The 25,824-nt window shown below is 41.0% G+C and overlaps 1 protein-coding gene and 1 long non-coding RNA gene across 10 annotated transcripts in view; both read right to left on the bottom strand.

The window, feature by feature from the left end:
* csmd3b (CUB and Sushi multiple domains 3b) overlaps positions 1–2,163 on the bottom strand; it is a 938,142-nt gene extending 935,979 nt beyond the window's left edge. For 5 of the 9 annotated variants that reach the window (XM_035430383.1, XM_035430385.1, XM_035430387.1 and 2 more), the window contains exon 1: positions 1,758–2,162. In XM_035430383.1, coding sequence (XP_035286274.1) covers positions 1,758–1,935 — 178 coding nt within the window. In that variant the 5' untranslated portion in view covers positions 1,936–2,162. Of the gene's footprint in view, positions 1–1,757 lie in introns of all 9 variants that reach the window. The other 4 variants (XM_035430384.1, XM_035430386.1, XM_035430391.1 and 1 more) reach the window with 1 other exon arrangement.
* An 18,236-nt stretch (positions 2,164–20,399) lies between these two features.
* On the bottom strand, positions 20,400–24,494 carry LOC118234428. The gene is made up of 3 exons (XR_004766666.1): positions 24,428–24,494; positions 21,032–21,124; positions 20,400–20,828 (listed from the first exon to the last, which is right to left on the bottom strand). It is a non-coding gene; the product is annotated as an uncharacterized LOC118234428 (long non-coding RNA).
* Positions 24,495–25,824: the final 1,330 nt, after the last annotated feature.

The following is a 25,824-nucleotide window of genomic DNA, read 5'->3' as shown; positions in this document are numbered from 1 at the left end:
GGCTAAAACAATATAACCATTTATCCCGTTCAATATATAGATAGCGTGGTTACGATTATCGGTCGAAACATACATATAGTAGGCCTATCGTAATATTACTCTTGTTTCATATACAGCCAGAAAAATGTAATGTAGGGATCTGCAAGATGGATTTAATTATGCTAGGCAGCCTATCTTTTCCGTCCGTCATCAGGAGTCAGGTTATCCGCAGGCAGAAACTCATACGACTGAGAGCTTACCTTGGCCAAAGAACATACCGACAAAAAACATTATTTATCGGCACTAACTGAATAAAAACGTGTATTGTTAAAAAAATATGTAATGCAATACATTTATGCATGTACATATAACACAGACTGGCGCATTGATACTCGCTCTCCCCGTGGTTTATCACTGGGTATCTGGTATGTAAATGTGTGTTTAAACAACTTAGGAAGCTAATACAAAATAGCTAATACTAAACACATGATTCAAATGCTTAAATTGAAAATAAATAAATAAATAATATTAAAACAAATACAAAAGACGTATATAGACGTATATAAAGCCTACGTCAACGTCCGCGTGTGAGATTCTGGCAGCCTAATTTCACTGGAATCTATTTGCTAAATACTAATTGAAATACACGTCAGATAGTAATGGCAACCATAGGCTATATATGTCATCCGGATTTTTTTCCCGTTCCGTTACATGTCCAACATAGTCATATGGAGAGAACGGAGCACATGCAAAACGTGCAGCTGAATACATAAAAAGCGAATGTACACTCCTAAAAAATTGGTTCAGTCGTTAACGAATGCAAAGTGGTATTGCACCTCAGTAGGCTACATGAGAATAATGCATATCAGTGGTCCCAAGACATGCAAGCTCATAAAATGTAAAATGATCAGTAAACGAAGGCGTTACTGTTTATAATTTTCTTCATGAAAATATAGAACATACACCAGTTTTCTGGCTCTTAAGGCTGAGTAAATGCCTTTACGGCACGCAACAGTTAAATGAGGAAATCACAGAAAAATAAATGAGTCTACGCATTGACGAATAGAGACTATTTCGTTACGTTTGGGCGAAGCGCTCCTGGCTTCAGACGTTTTTGTCTTATATAGGTAGTTTTATAGCATTACACCATTTCCTTCAGTACATCTAGGATCACGTAACAAGTTTGCAGAAGCATTTGTCGAGGTTTTCATTTCTAGCGTAACCTACGATTCCATGTTCTGCGTTGTACCTTCATACAGAGTTGCATGTGCACCTCTTTACATATGAGGTGAAAGTAAATGGCAATCAAAATATTTTCAATTATCCAGACGTCGCTGCTAAATTATCGCTTTAAATGCAGCCTGTCTAATATTTTAACACAGACATGTCCATTGTGAAGAAATAGGCTCTATATCTAAGAAATTATGGGTTGATAATGCTTAACAAATTCGAAGAAAATAAGGGTAGTTCCATAAAATCGTTCGGGGATAAGGACAAATCGAAAATGACATATGTATTCTTCTCGAACAATTCACTAGTTAATAGGCATATGAAGCAACTCACGTATCCGCTTGAGCATACTGCAAGAATATTTATTGAGCCCCAGCTCAATGCCTGCATTGAACGGTGAACCAGGCGAGTACATGGGTCCCCTTAACTCCAGCCTATTTTCGTGTATTTTTGCAGCATAGCCGGATTTGCCTATACAAAATAGATATCTATAAACCTCAAAAGAAATGCATCACATCCAGAAAGGCAATCTAATAGTGCATACTTACCGCGCACATATGTGATCATCATTAAAAAAACGAGATTCCACAATATAACTCCAGTTTTAATCCTCATTTTCTTAGCTTGAAAAAAGTCAACTAGACCACATGTATTACATCCGCTTTTGAAAACGTTCGAGAATTCCGTCGGTTTAGCGTAACACCCCTCTTTAATAATTGCTTTCATTTTCACATCAAGCTAGTTATTATTTTGCTGTTGCTTTTTCTTAGCAAGGCGCAATGTATCTGTCGTTGTGGCTGGCGTGCAGTCACAGCAAGAAGTGAGCGTTGGTGCTCGGATACCACAGCAACCTTGACGAGGACTCGACCATCTCATCAACAGGGGCGCCAAGTCTGCGCTCTGATTTCGCCGGACGGTTGTCGTTTGATTACTGTATATTCTACCGTCTGTTTTATAGTGATAATCAATTTTTTTCCTGAAATACAATCACGCAAAAGCAAGTGGAAAATAAACAGGTTTCTCTGCAGACGAATACTGTAAATCAACGTCAGATAAAGAGACAAAGGTTGTGCGCGGCAAGGGGGTGCAATTATGTAAAAAATATATATATATATTATTATGATTATTATTTGTAGAGCATATTTGTTTAAACATGATTATAGCTCTCTTATATGCAAATCAACTGCACACATCTGGATTGAAAGGTGGTCTCAATTTGGTAAGTGAACCTGTTAGTCATGTTTCTTTTGAATGATTGCAGAAACTGCGAATAAACAAAATTCGGATCAGATTCATATAAAACCACAGAGGGCCGCTTTTCGCTCTATGACATTTCTATCACATTTTTATTTTGATGTCAGAAAGATAACTTCCTGTGATGCGTTAAACTATACACCAATAGTTTAGCGCATCACAACATAATTCGTAATTTTAATTACGCGGGCACATGAAATTCTTCCTCATCTGCTTTCCCAAGTAGTTATTTAAAGTTTTAACAGCTATATATCTCCAAAGCTGCGTAGAATGGCACTCCTGCCACCTACAGGCAGTACACACCTGATCCGAATCCTTGAGCATGATACCATGATAATGGGCGCACGCACACACACGCACGCACGCACGCACACACACACACACACACACACACACCATAATATATAATATTCATTCCACTTAGCACAATTCTTTGTTCCAGATATCCATTTTTAAGTTTAAGTTTTTGACCGTTTTATAATTTTTCTAAGAGGCCCGATTTTAATCTATTTGTTATACTGTATTGTTTCTCTTGCATAAAAATAGTTTTTCTCCATCCATCAATTACTCACTTAATGCATCACGATCAATTGCCCTGAACACATTCTAGCTACATTATATCGCGTGGTACGTTATATGTGTTCATCATCTATCCACCCGACAACCATCTTGAATGATTTTTCGACTGAAACCTTAACAATAATAAACAGAGTAGTGGACTTGTATATTTGTTTCGTGGTGCACCAACGTAATTTTAAAAGGCGCCCTGAGACTACCATCTTAAAAGTGCAGTCATAGCGCTCTCCAAGGTGCTGAACTGTTGCCATGTGTAACCTGAAAGTAGGGCGATTGCGCGATGAATGAAACATCACATGACCTTAAACACATTGAAGATGCCTGAAGAACGACGGTACCTACAGCTGTAGTTGTTCAGCTGTAGAACAGAGCGGGGTAAAAGAGAGTGCGTTACTCGCTGTCACCAATTCAGATTTTCTCTGGTGGGAGAGACACACGAGTGTATTGGATGTGTGTGAGGAAAGAATTCTAAGTGGCATGTAAACAAACGTGCCCGTGTCAGAGCTGACTTTGTATCTCGCCTTAATGAGCGCACGTCTTCGCCCATATTTGCATGTAAAAGCGGCTCAGGCCCTGTGTATGCCTGGTTTACACAGTAGGACTTCACGCAGTCGCAAACACTTGTTTTGCTTTTGCACAAATAAACGGATGGAAGTAAGGCGTCATATTACAAGACGCATTCATATCAAATTCAAGGTGAAAAACAAATTAAATTAAACGATGTCCTGATCAAATCAACACGGCTTCTGCCGCTCTGCACTTCCTTCATCATTCTTCACAGCTGTATACGTTCAGTTCTTTTTTCAAGATGTAGGTTACAGTGCAGTCTGTAAGTAGCCTATTTGAACAGTGATACATTTTTTGTTGTTTTGGCTCTACTCTAGCACATTAGATTTCAAATGAAACAATGCATGAGGTTAAAGTCCAGACTATCAAGTTAAACAGCTTCAACAGAGGACGGAGTGTAGCACAGTGGGTAAGGAACTGGGCTTGTAACCGAAAGGTCGTAGGTTCGATTCCCGGGTAGGACACTTCCGTTGTACCCTTGAGAAAGGTACTTAACCGAAATTGCTTCAGTATATATCCAGCTGTATAAATGGATACAGTGTAAAATGCTATGTAAACGTTGTGTAAGTCGCTCTGGATAAGAGCGTCTGCTAAATGCCTGTAATGTAATGTAATAATGTAATATGTAGGCATTGCAGTCCTGATATACATAATGCCCAAAACTATTCGGACAGTTGGGTGCTCAGGTTTTTCTTGGGCAGCTGAGTACTGTTGCATTATTATTTCATGCACAAGAAAGCTAGACAAATGTTTGGAGTTGATTCTTGGTGTGGAATTTGCATTTAGAGCCTGTTGCTGTTGTTTCTCAACATTAAGACCAAAGAAGTGTCAATGCCAGTAAAGCAGGCCATCATAGAGTGGAAAAATTGGAATAAGTCAATCAAAGATTTTTGGATGTGTCAAAATCAACAGTTTGGTACTTTAAGAAGCAAGAATGTGCTGTGGCAAGGTCAACAATATCAAACAACCTGCTACACCATGGAAGACCACTGTATTGGATGATTGAAGAGAGAGAGACATGAAGAAGGAAAATAACTGCTCAGGATCCACAGCATTGTTATATGATTAAAAATGTAATAATACCTTATTCATCAGACAAACTTACTTTATCATGAAAAAAAACATGGTCAGCTTCAAACTCTTTGTATGCTAGAATACTAGAGTGGTATTTATTTACAAAGCATTGATGTAGATGACTGCTAATCTTATTACCGGACTCATGAGTGTGAATGCATTACTTATTTCTTATTTCTAATTTCATTACTACTGTCAACACTAAAACTTCACTCAGATCGATTTATTAATTTAATTACAATTAATTACTTAATCATAAGGATACAGACTATATTACACAGTATGCAACCATTCGCTGTACCATTCAGAAGTTTTTGGGATATGTTGCGTTTGGTATTATCATATGGAAGGCACAATTTGCCACATTTTCCTCTTGAATGAAAGAATACCCATATTAAAAATGTCTAATAACAATTGGCATCCTGCTCAACATTTACTGCTATAGATAAAAGTTATACTTTTGCTAAACAGCAGGGTTCCAAGGAAGGGAAATTATATAGCCTTTCATCTTCCAAATGCTATTGCACATTGACATAGCCTTGTTCAAATCTCACATCATTACTGAAAATCCCACTGAATGAGGCAGGCATTGCTACCAATGCAAAATATTGCTCATTAATAAGTTTAAAGGGAGGATGCATATGAATTCCCCACTACCTTTGTATTCATCCACACAGGGATATTTTGAAGAAGTTATTATCCTCAGAAAGGAAAAGCTGAATAATATTATCGTTGGTATTTTATCACATTTTGTGCTTACATAGTGCTTTCATGGTAATGACAGTTACACAAAGTTCATAATGTTTGCAGTGGGCTTGGACATAACTGGGCAATGGCAATCTGAATTTCATATAATGTTTGCATGCACACGCACATAGAACCAAAATGCCCTTGTCTTTGACTCAGTCAGCTTTTATTTTTTTAAATTTTACTCAACTTCAAAAACAGACATCGCTAAAATGTCCCAATTGTGTTTGTAAAAATAAAAAAAAACTGTCTTTTAATTTGACTTAATTGATCAGTTAAATTAAAAGACAAATAATTTCCTGACTGTGACCAAGCCCACTGCTAGCTCAAGTGGGGATTTCCAGGCTATAGGAGAGTTCAGTCTGTTAGGGGTCCACATTTCATCACTCTTCAGCGATATCTACTTGTCGATGGGGCACACATGGACTGTATGATAAAACCACAAATGAAAGGTCTTCCCCCAGCTCCCCTCCAAGCTGTGCTGGTGTCTGTGATGTGAAAAAAGCAGCTGGTGACACCACTAGTTGTAGAGAGGAACCATGGATATCTACGCTCTCCTGGATTAGCAGTGAGGTGCACACATGAACATGGCTGTGGTTGCAAGTAATTGCACATTCAAAACTCGTTTGGGACTTGGTCATGTTCAGCCCCATTTTGGGTGCCAGATTTTTTAAAATTCGTTTTTTTTTTTTAAGACGAAGGATTTAATTCTCATTTCCCTTAGAAACAATAACAGAATATGCAAATAGCACATATGGAATGGTTGCCTTGCTTACAATCTCAGTCACAGTAGGAGGGAAAATGCGTCTCCTGCACTTATTTTGTTTCTTATTTGTGATAATTAATAATCACACTTGAAAATTCAGTTTTTATTTCAAACCACTGAACAACAAATTATCAGCATCTATAATTCCAGTAAAGAAATATCTTGAGTAAAACCTGACATCTGTAAAATGCTTTCAACATTTTTTGTTTCCATAACAGTGTCTGACAGCAATTCTCACTTACCAGAGAACAGGGCGTATCAACTGATACCTTTTTCTTCATAATTTTTCCAGCACTGACTATAATTCTACCATTTCTCTGCGATAGATTAAAGTCCCAATTCTTCCCAGACTAATATAAAGGGCAAAATCAAATTATGTCAGGATATATCTGGAGAATATGACCTTTAAACGTGTTGCTCATTCTGTAACAATGAGAATTCACAACTACCAGTAAAGAAACAAATGGTGAATCACAGTCACACCTCATTAAATTCTTATTTTTCCACCTGGGTCATAACACAGGATGGGGTGCTGTACTTTAAGCCAACTTGCAAGAATGCAGGAATGATTTTGTTAGCAAGACATTAGGTTTCTCCTAGAAGCCACATGAGAACCATGGAAATTTGAGTGAGAACATTTCATTCAGGCTGGGGACTGCAGAGATTGAAGATCAAAGGTGGAATTAAACACAATCCATCTATGATTCCAAGCAGAAATGGGCCGAAAACCTCACTTAAAATGCCATTTTTTGAGCTAATTAAGATTTTAGTTCATTCCTGGCATGAAACATTGTGTCTAATAACTAAGCTGTGTCACTATTCATAATTCACACATTGAGTGAAGTAAATTATGCAGATTTTGAGTGAATACATTTGAATAATTAGACACAGCAGTGACAAAAGTTCAAGGTGACACCTATACCAGTTGTGTACATGTACCATAACACAGAATAAACCAATAAACCAGTGTTCATCCTTCATTCACTAGCAACCCCTGCTGGTTGATCGGTTGTCAGGAAAAAAAGATAAAGGCAAAAAAAAATTTTATGTACACTACCGGTCAAAGGTTTTAGAGCACCCCGATTTTTCCAGTTTTATTGAAATTTAAGCAGTTCAAGTCCAGTGAATAACTTGAAATGGTACAAAGGTAAATGGTAAACTGCCAGAGGTTAAAAAAAGTTTAAGTTATCAAAAACGGAAAAATAATGCAAATTTCAGAGTTATAAAAAAGGCCTTTTTCAGGGTATAGTGTCACGTTACAGGTAGGGAGGACCCAAACGCAGAGGAAGGAAAGACAAACTCAAAAAGGGAAGGTTAACAGACTTCACTAACAAAAAAGGCAAACAAGCAGGGAACAGAAAAGGCCACGATGGGCAAAAACACAAACTCCAAAATATCTTAAGAAAACAAGAGGGACTCAAAACACGGGCAGGGCAGAACACGGGCAGGCAGAGTACACGGAAAGGTACATACGGTCAGAAACAAACACAAGCAAACAACCAACAAACCAACAACGAGCAAGGATCTAGCACTGAGTTCAGGAGACGGGAAACTTAAATAGGCAGACACAGACGAGACACAGGAGGGCACAATGAACAATCAGGCCACAGAGAGGGAAGGGAAAACGAGACACCCAGCAAACAATAATGGGATAATTGAAAACAATAATACAATTAAGCAGGACACAAAACAGAAGTGCCGCCATCTGGCGACCCAACAAGGAAACACAGACAGGAAAACACAGAACCATGACATATAGTGGCTGCTTTTAACAAAATAATAACAAAATAACAAAGGTACTCCTTTCAAATAGCCACTGTCCAAGCTGGAGCGGGGTTAATGATGGACAATCCAAGATATAGAAAACGTAGAGGTCCAGAGTTCAAATTCAAATAAAAATGGCATTTATTATGCATTAACGTTCAACAAAAATATTTTCAGTAGCTCTTCAGTGTGATAAACAAAATAATTATTTCTTTCAGTTTGTGACAATAATTTTCGATGATGGTTTGCGGTAGTTTGTGGTGATAATTTGTGATTGTGGTCAAAAGCTGTTCCGCTTCCCCGTCTAACTAGGATTCTCTCTCTGGTGCCGCGGCCTTCCACTAGTTAAATAGGCACTTCCTTTTGCAGACACAGAATCGGCCCAAAGGGGGAGCTTTCTAGAGGTGAGTATATAACCCAGGTAAGTAATATTTCAGATTCACCCTTCCATAAAATATAGCAAACCATAATTCCATATTTCATTATTCATATTTCAGTTTTTCTTTGTACATTTTCTTTTTTCAGGTCAAATCAATTTAAAGTTAATTGAGGCTTCAACATTCCGGCCCCTAATTGTTAACGCCATAGCAAAACAATTACGCAAATCATAATTCAAGGAGCCAATACACCACACATAATGTACATCCATATCATAATTCATCAACATTAAATAATTGTTTCCAAAGTTCATGAATAGGCTGAAATCGTTTGTGTATGTAGGTGTGTAAAGGTGCAATAGTCCAGCTGTCAGATGGAAAGAGTTCAGGAGTCAGAGGCATGTGCACACGTGTGTGTGTGTGTGTGTGTGCACAACTACCTCTCAGAGTCAGAGGTTACTAGCACATGACTCCCAGTGAAGCATCTTGACCATTGACTGTTGACTCTCGAAATCTCAAGCTCAGTCCACTGCTTCCAAGAGCAGACAGAGCTTATCAACAGGTCTTTGTAGGATGTTAGTTTTGGTTTTCACCAGCACACTCCGAACAAGACCTTTGGATCCTGGCAAGGTGTTCTCCTCACGGCCCATGAGCTATGAGTTCCTGGGTGCCGTGTCATCCACTATGACAACGAGATCGTCAGGACTGAGGTTACGCTTAGGGTTACTCCACTTCCTCCTTTGTTGCATGAGTGGGAGACATTCCTTAATCCATCTTCTCCAGAAGAGGTCTACAAGGTATTGTGCCTGTTTCCATCTCCTCCGTAAGTAGAGGTCTCCCTTTTGGAATAGTCCTGCTGGCATGATCGATTTGGTTTTCAGCTGAAGTAGGTGGTTTGGGGTGAGCGGCTCTAGATCGTTAGGATCAATTATCATAAAGCTGTCTGTAAAGTCTCGTCATCCAGTATTTGTTCAAGACTGAATACAGGATTTTTTTTACAAGTCTGATCAACCTATCCCAAACTCCACCATGGTGGGTTCCAGAGGGGGGGCTGAATGTCCATTTTACTCCATCCTTGAGTAATGCATTTTGAATCCTTTTGTGATCCAATTCCTTCAGAGCTTCCCCGAGCTTTTTCTGTGCTCCCACAAATTTTGTTCCATTATCTGTTCGAATGCTTGTTACTGGTCCTCTAGACATATGAATCTGTGCATGGCATTGATACAGGGGTCGGTGTCCAAGTAGCTTGCTACTTCTAAATGGATGGCTCGACTCACCAAGCAAGTGAAAATCACTCGCCACCATTTCACATGAGCACGGCTTCGCTTCACCTCAATCGGTCCGAAGTAATCAATACCCACATGTGTAAAGGGTGGAAGATCTAGAGAGACACAATCCTCTGGAAGGTCTGACATTTTCTGTTCTTCAACCTTTGCTTGCATGCGCCTGCAGAAAACACAGCTCCTGATAATCTTTCTGGCAGAGGAGTTAGCACAAGGTATCCAAAACCTCTGATGTAATCTGGAGAGCATGTGACTTATCCCTGAGTGTCCAACCTGCTGATGGATGTGTCGTAGGGTCAGTTTGGATATGTAAGAGTCTTTAGGCAGGATAATTGGATTCTTTAGTTCCATTGGCATAGCCATTTTACTTATCCGTCCTCCCACTCCCAAAATGCCATGGTCCACAATAGGATCCAGTTTACAGATGGAGCTGTTTCTTTCTTGACTTTCTGTTCCATATGTCGCTTTGAACTGATCAAATTGTTCCTTTGTGGAATCTGAAGGTGTCAGATCTGATCCTGGATCAATCTTTGTGAGCGTTTTCTTCTTCTGGCTTAGCAGTCGTCCTTTAAGTTTCAATATCCAAGCAACAGCTTTCTTCACCCTGCCCCATGATGAGTAGTGCTCAAATAGTTTGCTGATCGGATTCTTTTCCTCTACACTTGTGCTATTCACGGCAATGTTTTTTTTATACTTCCTGATCATCCAGATGGATTTGTCCCAGTTTTTCCGGGATCTTTGACCATTCAGTTTACTTTTTCTCCAGGAATTCAGGACCATTTAGTCATCTCGATTTCAGGAATGGTTCCACATGTAACCCACGTGAAGCATCATCAGCTGGGTTATCTTTGAAGCTCACATGTCGCCACTGTTTCTCTTGAGAAAGGTCACGGATCACTGCAACTCTGTTAGTCACGTAAGTATGGAATCTTTTTGTTTGGTTGTGGATGTATTTCAGCACAGATGTACTGTCTGTCCAGAAAGTGGAGTCTTCAAGTTGTAGCTGGAGCTCCCTTCTCATCCCTCATCCTGTCTACTCTAACGGCGAACATTGCGGCTGCAAGCTCTAGCCTGGGAATCGTCATCTGTTTGAGTGGAGTAACTCTTGATTTCCCCAGAACGAATGTAATGTGGACCTTTTCCATACTGTTGGTGAACCTGAGGTAACTTGCGGTGCCATAACCAAGCTCACTTGCGTCACAGAAGTGGTCCAGCTCTGCAGTCATGACCTGACCACAGTTTTCAGGCTTCTTGCACCTGTCAACTTTGAATGTGCATAGCTGATCCAACTCAGTGATCCATCTCTGCCATAGCTTGGAGATTTCCTCTGGGATGATTTCATCCAAACCCAACTTTGCTTTACAGAGCTCTTGTAGGATTTGCTTGGCCTTCAGAATTTATGGGAAAAGGAAACCCAATGGATCGTAGATTGAGCTGACGGTGGAGAGGATACCTCTCCTAGTAGGGGGTCTGCTCTTGATAGTGACTCGGAAGGTGAATGCGTCACTTTCAATGTTCCATTGGATCCCAAGCGCCCTTTCGAGAGGCAGCTTTTCTCTGTCCAAGTCTAATTCCTTGGCCAATTTTGCTCTATGCTCCTCAGAGATAGACGCTAATACTTCACGACTATTACTGACCCATTTCGTCAATGTGAAGCCTCCCTGGGAGCATGCATCTTTGAGGTCTTTGGTGAGCTTGATAGCTTGTTTTACTGTGGGCATGGACCTGAGGCAATCATCAACGTACAAGTTGCGTTTGATTGTCTCAGTTACCTCCTCATCATACCTCTTGGTGTTGTCATCTGTGGTTCGTTGTAGAGCAAATTTGGCAATACTGGGAGATGACACAGCGCCAAAGAGATGAACCTTCAGTCTATACACATTCAAGGGTTTGCTGGTGTCGCTGCCTGGCCACCACAGGAATCTCAAAAGGTCCCTGTGATTGTCATGGACTCGTACTTGGTAGAACATTGCTTCGATATCTCCCATAACAGTGATTTGTTCTTGGCAGAACCTAAGCAAGACACCGATGAGGGTGTTTGCCAGGTCAGGGCCTTGGAGGAGTTCTCTATTGAGAGATGTGCCTTTGTATGCCGATGTACAGTCAAACACCACTCTAAGCTTGCCTTTTTGCTTATGGTAGACACCGTGATGTGGTATATAGCATACCTGGCCGTCTTTCCGCTGAAGCTGTTCTTGCGGCTCTTTCTCTGTGTACCCTTTGTTGATTACGTCAACCATTAAGTCTTTATACTCCAAAGCGTAGATCTCATCTTTCCTGAACTTCTTAAGCAGGTTCATGGTACGCTGCTCTGCCATATCGTCTGGCATGACCACATCTTTATTACAAAGAGGTAAGGGTAAGTGGTAGTGACCATATTGGAGGATTACTGAGCTTGATGCAATTTCCATGAACTTCTCATCCTCACCTGACATTTCACTCTTCTCTTCATACTCTTTTACAGACAAGTCCTGGTTGTATTTCCTGATGAGGAGTTGCCCCAGATCGGCAATTGATATCCGGTTGGCCATCACTGCAGGAGGTCCAGACACCTTCATAGCGGAGCAAGAATTGAGTGGACCATTGACAACTCATCCTAATAATGTCTTGACCGCATATGGTCCATTCCCTGTTAATTATGTACCAAGGTTCCATCACCTTAGGAACATTGATTCCTATTAGAAGTTTGATGTCTGCATCAATTTTGTTCAACTGGATCCCGTTGAGATGCGGCCATTTTTTCAGATCGTTTTGGGTAGGCGTGTTTTCTTTTGAGACTGGGATCTTACCCTGGGTGTAAACCCTTGGTAAGTCGAGGTACGTGCTGCCCTCTAGGTTGCCTACCTCCAATCCAGTGAGTTCATAGCTCTTGACAGGTCTTTCCTGCCCTATTGTTCGCAGGAGAATCTCTGTTTTACATCGTTTAGCGTTTAGCTGCTTCATTAGGTTCTCCATGCAGAATGTTGCCGAGCTGCTGGGATTGAGGAACACATTAGGTTAAGATGAACTTATTTCCCTTTGCCACCTTGTCTGGGACTGGCACAATCACCAGCGTGTAATCCTTACCGGCCCCAGTTACTTCACCAGCCGAAACAAGAGCACTGCTGACTGATGTTTCCCTTGTTTCAATGGGACTAACCTTCGAGGTTCCAGGTTTGAGGTCTCCATACTCTTGATGTGTAGCACGGTTGGGTGCCTCTTTTGACACCTTTGACACGTCAGCTTCCCTTTACTGTCCTTGCTTAGATGTCCCTTTGTTAAACATCGGAAGCAATAGCCGTTCACCTTTAGAAAATCAACTTTTGACTTGTGTCGATGAATTTTGAATCGTAGGCAGTCGGTCAGTGCATGTTTGCCTTGACAGAACCCACATGAGGCAGTACGAGCACCAGGAGTGTTGCATTGTTGTTGCTGCTGTTGTTTGAATGAATGGCTTGTAGAGTTGCCATCAGCCACTACTGCCACTGTGGTTGGATTGATATCCATATTGTGAGCTCTGGATTGATTGGGCCTTCCTGTAGGTTCCTGAGGGCTTTGGTGGTCTAAAACCCTTTGCAATGGTGTTTTGGGAATAGAACCTATTTGAAAAAACTCCAACTCTGAAATTTCAGGTTCCACATGCTCTGTGGTCTTTTATTTATAGGCTTCGAAATAAGAGTTCATGCCATCTACTTGAGATTGATCATCCATGTCAACCCTTTGAAGGATTTTTATTTTGGCAGCTGATGCAGCTATATCGGTTTCCAGCTCCATCCTTTCCATTTTTTGTTTTCAGTTCCACCTCCTCAAGATTTAGGGCATGTTTGTTCTTTAATGCTGCCGCACGGGCTAATAAAGATGCTTTCTCAGCTGCTTTGATCCTGTTCTAGATTGTCTAGATCTGTGTGATGCATTCAAAATGCTGTCCAGAAGTGAAACCTGTGATTGTGCAATTTGATCCTTTTCCATATTTCGATTTCCTTTACAAAGTATTGGAAATTAGTAATTCTGGGCTCATACCATTCTACTTGATAATTCTCCTTTCCATCCTCTGATAAGAGCATTTGCACAGATTGATGCACAATATTAAATTCATTTACGGCTCGTTTGAATATTTCGAGACCCTCATTGACTCGATCAACATTTCCTTGCTCCCACAGCAAAGCCTTTATTTCGTTCATTTTTCGGGTACATACTCCCAGACATCACTTAGACATCAGTAGAGACAGGTTACCATTACAAAATGGGTAATATGTATTGTGCACAACACAACTGCTATTTCAAGAGCTCCGAATTAGGCTGTCATGCTTCTATCTGTCTAGCACAATTCATAGTCAATAGAATTTTTTTGAAGAAACACAAATCTTTCTGAAAACTCTATTGTAATTTTAAAAATGGTTTGTTTACATTAGAAAATAACCCATTGCACCTTTAATTGTGTTTAAACAAATGTGTTTATTTGTTGTTATGAATCATAATGTCAGTATTAATCTAATTTCAAATGTATATAAGGGCATATATATATATGCCCTTATATACACATTTGATATACAGTATATATATATATATATACATAATAATTGATATACTATATATATATATATATATATATATATATATATAATTAGAACCTCATTTTAAAATTCATTAACCTGAGAACATTGGATTCATAGTAGGACAGTGACTTGGAAATCGTTCAGAATCACTTATTTATCACATGCCAAAGGTGATGAGTCTGGGCTCAAGCTTCTCAGGCTTTCAGATTTCTCAGGCTGGGAAATTAAAGGCTTCCTTTATGGTGTCACTAAAGCCTGAGGCTCTGTTTCACAGAGAGTGCTGGAATCACTTTGTGAATATGCTGACATCATATTGGGAAAATAAAAAGTATTCCAACAATCACTAAACTAACTCACTGAAGAAAAACATCTTGATCTTCATTGTTAGTCAAAGTTAAGTTCAAATGTTGATTGAATTATCTCCCTTTAGTTTCATACCAGTCTGAGGGAACAACATATGCATATACAGAAAGGATCTTGTTTTCAGAAGAAACCTTTAGTCATAGTAGCTGTGAAACTCATTCTGTCATCAGCCAATGAATGAAACAAATAAGTCCCTTCATTTACTGGGACTACAGATCCAACATGTGCAAGTTGGACTCTTGATGCTGAGAATCACTGTTCATCCATTGTGCCTGACTTGCACTATGTCACTTGCATTTTCATATTTTATCTCAATAACTGCAGAAAAGGTGAGTTACTTGCTTTTCCACATAGTGTCCTTGCAGAGTGGCATAAGATTTCAATTATAACATACTGTAGCTTTTTGTATTATATCTGTATGGTAGAAGATGCAGGAGAGGTGAAATCTTAAATGTACTTTTTTGGCATACAAAAAGAAGTGATTTCACCTTTCTAAAACGTGATGTGACTGACTTCCTCCATACAAATCATATTCATTGTACGACACTCAGGTTTCAGTGCAAACTCACAAATAACGTGGTCCCATGTTAAATGGCAGTTGAAACAAGAATCAAAAGCCATAACAATTTTATTTATTTATTTTTGTTTAATGTAAAGAATTAACAGATTTCAGTGTTAATTCTTTACATCACTAGGAACGTTTTGTGATTATTTCAGCAACAAGTGTCCTACTTCCCCATTTCTTTGTTTATTATATAGCCTTGCTTGACATGCACTTTATGTCATTTAAATAAAGAAACTTAGAGTGTACAGAACATTTAAAAGATCAATATACAACAAACCTTTCTCTTAAGTTTTCAAGGAGAGTAAATCAATCTGAACCTCTACACCAATTAAATTTATCCAATTCCGAGCTTGTGATATGAGTACATTTTTATGTTCATTCAAAGAGGAAGAAGAAGGAGTATTTTTGTCCTCTGAACTAGATGTTATACAATTTGGGCAGTAGCAGTACTTGGGAGGTTGCCAGCAAGTATTGCCAAAGAGCTTTGATGAAACACAGAACATTAACTGTCTGGCTTTCCTGGTGTACATCTGAGTTTGTTTCTTTGATTTTTCAGGAGATAAGTTTAAGTACTCCTGGCCTCTCAGTTAACCTGCTAATGAAAGAAGGTATGAGGTACAATCAATTAGCGCCCTTGTTACCTCCCTCCTCCCAGCTCCTGACCAGGTATAAATATGTAGTTAATTTTTATTCTTATACTGACATCTTGGGGCCATGCGATGTATCAGCATTGTTTAAGAAATACATTTTAGCCTGAAATGATCCCTTGTACATATAACATAAGATAGCATAAGAAAAGATAACATAACATAACAACATAACATAAGGTAAGACGAGAACAGGCCATTCAGCCCAACACTGCTCGTCTGTATTATGTAGTTCTGTTATTTGCAGTGTATAACAATCTCAAACAGTTTATGAGACAAGTAAACAGTTAAAACTTTGAAATGAAATGTGTTTATCTTATTTCTGAAAACACAATATTGAAATGTAGTGGAGTCAAATATCTCAAATATTACATGGTTTTAATATGTTTTAGGGTATCAATCACAAGAATTTGTACAAATCAAGATACTGTAATTGCAACTGGTATTACTTTAGTTAGTATACACATTACCATTATGGTTTTAAAGGAACAGGAAAGTATTATTTTAATAAATGGGCTTTAACATTGTGTTAACTATTACTGCTCTGCAGGTGACATGCACCATTATATCTTTTAAACCAGGTGAAGTTGATCCACTAGCTAAGTTAGAGACCTGTCTTAAAGATGCAAAGGCTTGAATGAACCAAAATTTCCTCGTGTTAAATTCTGATAAAACTGAGATGCTTGTAGTAGCTCCCAGATCTCTTTGAGTTCCTCCAGTTTCCCTTAAATATAAATGGCTTTTCTGTCTCCTCCGAAACCGTTGTTAAAAACCTTGATGTAACTTCTGATCGCTCCTTTCAGACCCACATTAATATTAGCACAAGTGTAGCCTTCTTCCACCTAAAGAACATATCTAAATTTAGGAAGATGTTGTCCCTCCTGGATGCTGAAAAAAATGGTACAGGTATTTGTATCTATTGTCAGGTTGCACAAACTCGGCCTTAAAACATCTCCAACTTACAGACGTACAGAATGCAGCTTCTAGGGTTCTTACTAGAACTAAGAAATGGGAACATATCAGCCCAGTGTTTAAATCTCTTCACTGGCTGGCTGTCAAATCTAAGATTGACTATAAAATCTTGTTGTTAATGTTTAAACGGTTTAGCCCTTGACTATCTTAGTGAGTTACTTATTCCTTACTCTCCTCCAAGATTACTTTGTTCACAAGATGCTGGTTATGTGAAGATTCCATGTGTATCTAAAATTACAATGGGTGGTAGAGCCATCTCTCATAGAGCTCCTGTCTTATGGAACAATCTCCCTATGTATGTGCGGGCTTCAGACACACTCACTGTCTTTAAGTGTAGCATTATAACTTACTGTGGCAGGGCTCAGGTTGCAGGAGGAATTCAGGGCAATTAGAGGACCATGCCCACTGGTTAAGTAGGCACAGACCTGGATTGTGTTACGAATCAGTCCAGAATTTAAAAGTGTCCTTCTATCCACAGTAGGTGTCTGAGACCAGGGATTCCCCACAACAGCAAGAGAGAGCACATACCAACCGTGAGAGGCTGAAAAGTGACTGTGTGATTTCATTTATTTTGTCTTTGTTGTTTTAGTTTATTATTTTTGCCCAGATCCCGTGAGGGTGACAAGCGAAGGCTTTTTGTTTATGTTTGTGAATGAACAAGCTCTCTCACTAATCAAATTAAAATGCCGAAGTTGTCCAGAATTTCAGAATCTCCCTGTGTTCAGCTCTTCTGTCCCTACCAGGGTGGTCACGGCGTGTGACATATTTGGTGCCGAAACCCAGGACAGAGGAGTCTCAGAGGATGGAAAGCTCTCCGCTAGTGCAGATAGAGAAGCAGCTAGCACAGATGCAGGAGACGCAAAACCAAGGTCTCCGCAGCCTGCAGGAACATCAGCAACAAGTGATGCAACCTAGGTCTGCATCGCAGGCTGTGGATCGAGCTGTCCTGATGGAGTTACCAAAGGAGCAAACAGCCAGTCTCACCCCGACCCCCCACTTGGCAAACCTGAAACTGTAGAAGATGGGACCGGAGGATGACTCAGAGGCATTTATCGTACTCTTTGAGAGGATGGCCACAGCGTGTAACTGACCGGTGGAGGAGTGGGTGCTGCTCCTCCTCCCTTTGCTCTAGGGGGAGGCACAAATGTCTGCACTGGCCGATTACTCAACCCTCCAGGCCACCATCTGGGAACAGGTGGGACTGAAGCTGGAGGGCCACCGGAAGAAGCTGCATAAACTTTTGTTTGCTGCAGTCTGTTCAGCCCTTCGCTTATGCTCAGCAGCGACTCCTGCTGATGCTGGCTGCAACTGGAGTGCTGCACTCCTGAAGAAAGGAGCAGGTGGTGCTGGAGCAGTTCATAATGGGGCTCACGAAAGGGCTGGCTCTGGTGCCACTCATCGACCTCCCTGAGTGTGGCCATCCAGCTGGTGAAGAACCATCTGTCTGTGGGAGAGGATACAGGGAGGAAACTTACGAGAAGTGGACCTTTTAAAAACCCTCCCCACCTTCCCCACCCCTCCCCTTTTCACCCAGTTCCCTGTTCAAACCCTGCCCCAGTCCCAAGCCCCTATTTCCCTAAAGCACCACCTCGATCCACAAACCCTTGCCTCCCTTCTTTAAACGCCCTTCCCCGGTTTCAGGTCAGACGATGTTGGGCAGGGTTGTTGGCGTTGCGGATGTGAGGGGCACATGTGTAAAGATTGTCCCACGATGGAAGTGAACATTGGAAGCCACGCTCCGCATGCCATGCATCCTTCCCCCAATCCAGCAGAGACGTATCTCATACCAGTGAATATGAAACGGGAGACAACCCAGGCATTGTTGGACTCTGGTTGCTATTGTACCCTTGTGCACCAAAGCCTGGTTCCACCGGAGGCAATTAGCACCACTAATTCTGGGACATGATTGGCTCGAGTTTCACAAAATGGCAAGACTGGCGGAAGGGACCCGACAAGGGGAGTGTGTTTCCTTTTACAACAGCGCAGGGGGGGGGGGGGGGGGGTCACGGATGACGGCGATGCAGGGGAGGGGCAAACTCCTGGTCCTGGTGAGACAGAAATATCTGACACAGGTTTGGTGGGGGGGGGGGGTCCAATCGCCTTCCCCTGCTCTCCGGAATGACTGACTTCGCCCTCGAACAGTCTAGGGATGAAACGCCGAGTCAAGTCGCCAACCAGGTGATTAAAACTGATGGGAGGCTTCTCGACCAGAAGAGGGCAGTGACATACTCCCATTTTTGTATTATTAAAGATAAGTTGTATAGGGTGAGGGACCAATGTACAAACAAGGATAGCACACATCTTTTAGTGCCAAAAAGCTATTGGGAAATTATTTTTCAGGTGGCTCACAACAATCCGAAGGCAGGTCATTTGGGGCAGGACAAGATACTTAACGGTATAATGGCTTGATTTTATTGGCCAGGCATACGGGGTGACATCCGCCGGTGGTGTGGAGAGCAAAGTTATTATAGTTTTGCATTTGTCATTAGTTTTTATTTTTAACTTTTTGTTTTCAATTTCAGTTTAGTTTTAAATAGTTTTTAAAAGCAGGTTTGCTAGTTTATTTTAGTTTTTATTTTTTTGAAAATGCTTAGTTTTAGTTTAGTTTTTATTAGTTTCAGTGTTAGTTTTAGTCTTTTTTGTAATATGGGATATTTGTCAGGGGCAAGATTCAAAAAGTTCAGAAAAAGTATTGTGTAATAAAAACTCATCAAAACATCATACCATTTAAAAAAATGTATTCACTTAGGACAGATGAACAACCATCTACAAAAGACAACTATAAAAGATGTGTGTCAGTCATTAACCAGAAAAATTAAACTGGACACAACAACAACAACAACAACAACAACAACAGTACATAAAATGTAGATATGGGCACAAATATGTAAACAGTCTACACAAGATGCAGCCTTAAGTGCGAAATGTGTGTAATTCTGCTTCTGAGGTGAGATGCAAGTAGTGTGAATGAACAAATCATTTTGAACAATTTAAGTTTGGTATGTACTGGGAAAATATATTTGAACATCTCCTACTCATGAGTTCCAATCAGAAAGCTCAGAATACTGTAGTTTGAGTTCCCTGAAACAAGCTGGGCTGCCCTTCTCATTCCTTCCATTTCCCCTGCCCACTCACTCACTCAGTCAAGTAATAAGCACTGGAATGGAGTAAAGCAGTGATGGCTGGCTGCTACACCAGTGAGACAAACTAAAGCCAAGGTTTCACTAAATTATCAAAATAGCCAGTAGACTAAAGACACACATGAACAGCATGTATTAAACCCATTCATGAGCCACACATGACATTCCTTGGGGGCCAGGAGTCTCAGGGAGCTCAATCTGAGAAAAAAAACCATGAAAAAACCCAATAAACTATAGAGGTCTGATTAATTTAGATGAACCAACTCAAAATTAAGTAATCAACAAATTTGACTGCCCAGCACTAGATGAAGGTGCTGCAGCTATATGGCAAATCATTGCAGTTGATTAACAATACAATACCTCACATGTTGTACTTGACATCATTAATACATTGAATGTTTTGGACACTTACAGTGCACATGCACCTGGTAGTACACTGAGAGCCAGCTGGCAAGATAATGCTCCATCTCAAATGGGAGCTTATGTGATTTGCTTTTCTATGTTAATTTTACATAGTTTACAATGTTGGACACAAGGCTAAAAAATTTTGAAGTCCTTCCATTATGAATGAATCAGCTGTTTCAAATACAGCTTTTCAAGGTTTCAAGAGTGTGTTTGTGTGTGTGTCACAGTCAGGCTCGTATGACCACGACATAAAAGGGGAGACCACCACCAGTTTGAAACAATAACAAACTAATTTATTTTAACTTCAAAAAACAAACCAAATACCAACAAATGTAAACATGGTATGGGGTATGTTAGGCTATGTGTCACTCACGAAGACTCACTCCCAATCGCCAGACTGTAATGCACTAAAAACGCGTGCTTGGATGTACAGCCTGACAGCGGGAGAGAGAGAAAAAGGGAGAAGGCAAAACGAGGGAAGGTTTCTTTCCCCAGATTGGTGATCCAGGCTCACTGGTCACGTCCGAACAGCACTTTATTGCCAAATCCCACGTCCTCTCCAACATCTGTACCTCCCTCCACACCTGCGTGTGTGAAACCAGCAGGGCAGAGGGAAAGAGAGACAAGGGAGAGAGAGCGAGAGAGACAAGGGCACAAGACCAGATGCAGGCCGGCAAAAAGGTCCACGATGAATCCAATTTTTAAGTAAACAATAAAACATTAAACATCCGTAGTGTTCCATCTAATTTAAACGATGGGACACCGCGGATGTGAGAAGTAACCTTACCACTGAAAACCGATGCTAAACCAGCGCGCGGCTGAGTGCGTCAGCAATGATGTTCGCAGTACCATTAATGTGTTTTATCTCCAAATCATATGCCTGTAAGAAAAGAGACCAGCGCATTAGTCTTTGGTTGGGGTTACGCATTGTTCGTAAGAACGTAAGCGGGTTATGGTCTGTGTAGACAACGAGAGGACCAGACACCGAACCAACAAACTTCAAAATGTTGCAACGCCCAGACTAGAGCTAAGGCCTCTTTTTCTATAACGGAATATTTGATTTGACATTTATTGAACTTCAGTGAGAAAAAAAAATGGATGTTCAATGCCTTGGTCGTCTCGCTGTAATAGGACAGCACCAGTACCCACCCCGCTGACGTCAACCTGCAATATAAAAGGTCTCTCAAACCGTGGGGCGGCAAGAACAGGTGCACTACATAAAAGGGCTTTAGCCGACTGAAACGCTTTGTCACATCAGTTATCCCTGACAAATGAAACTTTCTTACCCAGCAAATTAGTCAGAGGTGCAACCACCATGGAGAAGTTCTTACAGAATGACCTATAGTATCCTACGGCCCCTAAAAACCTCATTAACTCCTTTTTATTAGTTGGAGCTGGGAACTTCTCAATGGCCTCAATCTTGGCCTTTATTGGCTTAGCCTGCCCTTGTCTTACCACCTTACCTAAATAGGTAACAGTCGCCCCGGCAAACTCACACTTCACCAGGTTGACCGTTAGTGAGGCACAGGCAAGGCGATCGAACAACGCTTTAAGGTGCTCTACATGCTGGGGCCATGTTTCACTATAGACTACTACGTCATCCATATATGCAGCACAACCCTCCAGGCCTGCCAAAACTCTGTTCATGAGTCTTTGGAAGGTTGATGGAGAGTTTAAGACCAAATGGCATGACAGAGTAAGAATATAAACCGCTAGGTATAACAAAAGCAGCAATCTCTTGTGCTTGAGGATTGAGGGGCACCTGCCAAAATCCCTTAAGATCTAATTTTGACACAGAAGCTGCAGATCCAACCTGGTCTACACAATCCTTCATCCTTGGTAACGGAAAATTCTGATTTAGTCACTGCATTGACCTTCCGAAAATCAGTACAAAAACGAAACGTCCCGTCGGGTTTATTAACCAGTATGCAAGGAGATGACCAGTCAGAAATAGCAGGCTTGGCAATACCATTCTTAAATCATATATATAGGACGAAGTGTGGCACAGTGGGTAAGGAACTGCGCTTGTAACCGAAAGGTCGCAGGTTCGATTCCCGGGTAAGGACACTGCCGTTGTACCCTTGAGCAAGGTACTTAACCTGCATTGCTTCAGTATATATCCAGCTGTATAAATGGATACAATGTAAAGTGCTATGTAAAAAAGTTGTGTAAGTCGCTCTGGATAAGAGCGTCTGCTAAATGCCTGTAATGTAATGTAATATACTCAATTTCCGAATCCAGATATTGTTTTTTCGAAAGTGGAACACAATAAAAATGTTGCTTAATCAGAGTGTCAGTCATTACCTCGATATCGTGACTCAGCATGTTTGTGCGTGTAGGAGTAACTGGAAATAAACATAGGTAGGACCAAATCAAATGGACCAGGTCGGTGCGCTGTGTTGCAGTTAAATGATCAAATCTAGATTCCAATGTTTTTACATAAGCAGAGTTTTCCAACCTGCCCCGTAGTACACCTTCCCCTAGCGCCTGGACGTCACCCTTACCTATACAAGCCACAGGCTCACTCGGCACAGGAGAGACAGGAGATGTCGCAAAACTACAGACAGGAGACACTGGAGTACCTGCAGATTTAACATGACTCATGAACAGAGGTTGGAGCGCTAGAGGGCACAGAAGGGCACAAGGACTCAGGAGTTTGTGTAAAATGAGGCTTAAGAAGATTAATATGACAGCGTTGAACACTTTTCCTGCGATCTGGCGTACAAACGAGATAATTCACATCAGAAATACATTTGTCTATTACATAAGGGCCAGTGAACTTTGCTTGTAGTGGGCTGTTAATCAGAGGCAATAAAGCTAAGACTCTGTCACCTGGCTTGAAGCTCTGGCTTTTAGCTTTCCGGTTAAACAAGCGTTGCATCTTTGACTGAGACTTCGAGCGCCCGCTGAGCAGCTGCACAAACTTGATACAAACGGAAACGGAAGCCACTCACATAATCAAGTACGTTTTCAGGAGGTTCAGAATCCCGCCACTCATCTGCAACTACAGGACCACGAACCTCATGGCCAAATACTAGTTCATTCGGAGAAAATACAGTACTCTTGGGCTACTTCACGAATGGCCAACAGCCACGGCAGACCCTCCTTCCAGTCTCGTCCCAATTCAACACAGTAAGAACGCAAAAGAGACTTTAAAGTTTGGTGAAACCTCTCCAATATGCCCTGACTTTGTGGGTGATATGCGCTGGAGACATTGTGACGCATCTTGAGTTGTTTAAGAGCCTTCGCAAACTGTTTTGACATAAAATTTGAGCCTTGGTCAGACCGAATGACTTTGGGGATGCCAAACACAGACAGAAAAAAGCGGTTAAAGCTTTCAAAATTTTGTGGTGAAGGAACGCAACGGATATGCCTCCGGAATAACGAGTGGATTGGCACACAAGTTAACAAGTAATAACACCCCCCCAAAGAGCGTGGAAGAGGACCAACACAATCCACAATTAAATGTTCAAACGGTTTTGAAATGGCAAGTATGGGATGCAGTGGAGCGACTGGAATTGTTTGGTTAGGCTTTCCCGTAACTTGACAGGTGTGACATGATTTAATATAACTTGCAATGTCTCTTTTTATTCTAGGCCAAAAGAAGTTTCGAATCAGATGATCACAAGTCTTCCTGACGTATGACCAGCAGTTTCATTGTGAGAAAGTCGCAACACCGCCTCCCTGAAAGCATAAGGAACAACAACCTGAGAGACCTCTTTTACAATGACAGTTCTAAACCAGTTCTAAACACCAAGTTTCTGCACAGGAAATAACATGACTGTGATTCACGCACTTTACTCTGTGGCACAACCTTATCATACAGGCTCTTAAGCGTATTATCAGCAAGCTGTTCCTTAATCAAAGTTTCTCTTGAAACACTAAAGAGATATGTCGCACTTTTCTCCCTCAGCCGGGACACCATTTTCAGTGTTACCAGTAACCGTTTTGTGTTCAGTAAAACCCATTCCCAAATTCACATCAGCCATGCTGTCAATGATATTTTCAGTTTTAACAGAGCCAATGTCAATATGATCAAACATAACCTCTTCATTAAAGACATTTCCAGTCTCCAAATCAACTTTGTTTCATTAGCTGAACCAGTGTCAAGCCTGGGCGTGGCTACAAGACTTTCATGTGAATCTAAATGAGCAAAAAACGTGTCACCGAGCGAGGGACTTACCTCTATATTTTGAGCATTTTCTGACTGGTCGTTATTTGAACGAGACAACTCCTCCAGACACCAACTCTGATGAGAGAGAGACAAAATGAAGAGGGACAGTTAAATGGCCCGTTACACTCTGAATAAGCACACTGTGTCCAGTGTATGAATCGGGAGAGAATGGCAAAACATTTGACAATATCAGGGACTGAGAAGCCCCAGTATCCCGTAATATTTTTACAGACTGTTGTGACCCATCTTTCAAAGCAACCATCCCATCCGTAACAAACAGAGAATAATCAGAGCCTTTGTCATACAATGTGGATTCTGGCTTTTTAACCAACAAACTGGCTTCAGGCAAATCAAAGGAACGAGAAAGACATTTGGTAGAAAGCAGACCCACGGGCTTCGAAGTGGAGTTAAATGTAGGAGGTTTACGGGACTTGGGGTTAGGGCACTCATTCCACCAATGCCCACGATGATGACATAAGTGACATGTTCATGCTGAATAAAATTTCCCATCTGTACCTGTAACCTCTTTTACTTGAGACAGTGAATTCCCATGGCTAAAACTAGACTGACCAGAGCTATGCTTAGAAGAGCGAGGGTGCGAAGCAGAGCCATTGCGTTGAGAATCATTTCAGCGGGTGTTCACACCCCCACCCTTACGAATCAATCACTTGTAATGTCATAATAAGACAAAGCTTGTTCTGGGGTCAAAGATGCATATGCTTCTTGTGCTTTTCCAACAAGGACAGATTGTAACATTATTACTAGTTCTGCCTCAGGCCAGTTCCGAGACTCAGCGATCCTTTCAAACAGCACAAAGAAAGTATCAGGATCTTTTTCTGAAAACTTAGGGACCAACTGCAAATTACGTACAATGTTATTATGAACAGACGGATGGGAACCATTTATATCAACAGATAAAGCAGAATAATCAAGTTTACCCTCCAGGCATCAAAAAACTGGATGAAACAACAACAACCAGACTCAAAAAAACCACCACGAGTCCTTACCAACCACGGGGCAGGCACGCACACCCCCCCGCAAAGACGAAGCTACTGTTGGAAAACACCGCCACAGCGCACCAAACTCACTCGATGCGAAACAGGGCAACAAGGCCATACAAAAAACAAACGACGTTAGGACGAGCCCCCATATGTGACAGTCAGGCTTGTATGACCAAGACATAAAAGGGGAGACCACCACTAGTTTAAAACAATAACAAACTAATTTATTTTAAGTTCAACAAACAAACCAAATACCAACAAATGTAAACATGGTATGGGCTATGTGTCACAGCAGGTGTATGTACATGGTTTGATCTGAGTGTGGTGCATGTATGTGTGTATGAGCAAAAGTAAAATACAAAATCAAACAAAGCGTCCGTTCAAGAGGGAAGAGAGGAAGTTCAT

This window comes from Anguilla anguilla, chromosome 8 (assembly GCF_013347855.1).
Source record: "Anguilla anguilla isolate fAngAng1 chromosome 8, fAngAng1.pri, whole genome shotgun sequence".
Lineage (NCBI taxonomy): Eukaryota > Metazoa > Chordata > Actinopteri > Anguilliformes > Anguillidae > Anguilla > Anguilla anguilla.
This window is presented reverse-complemented; position numbering and strand designations above follow the sequence as displayed.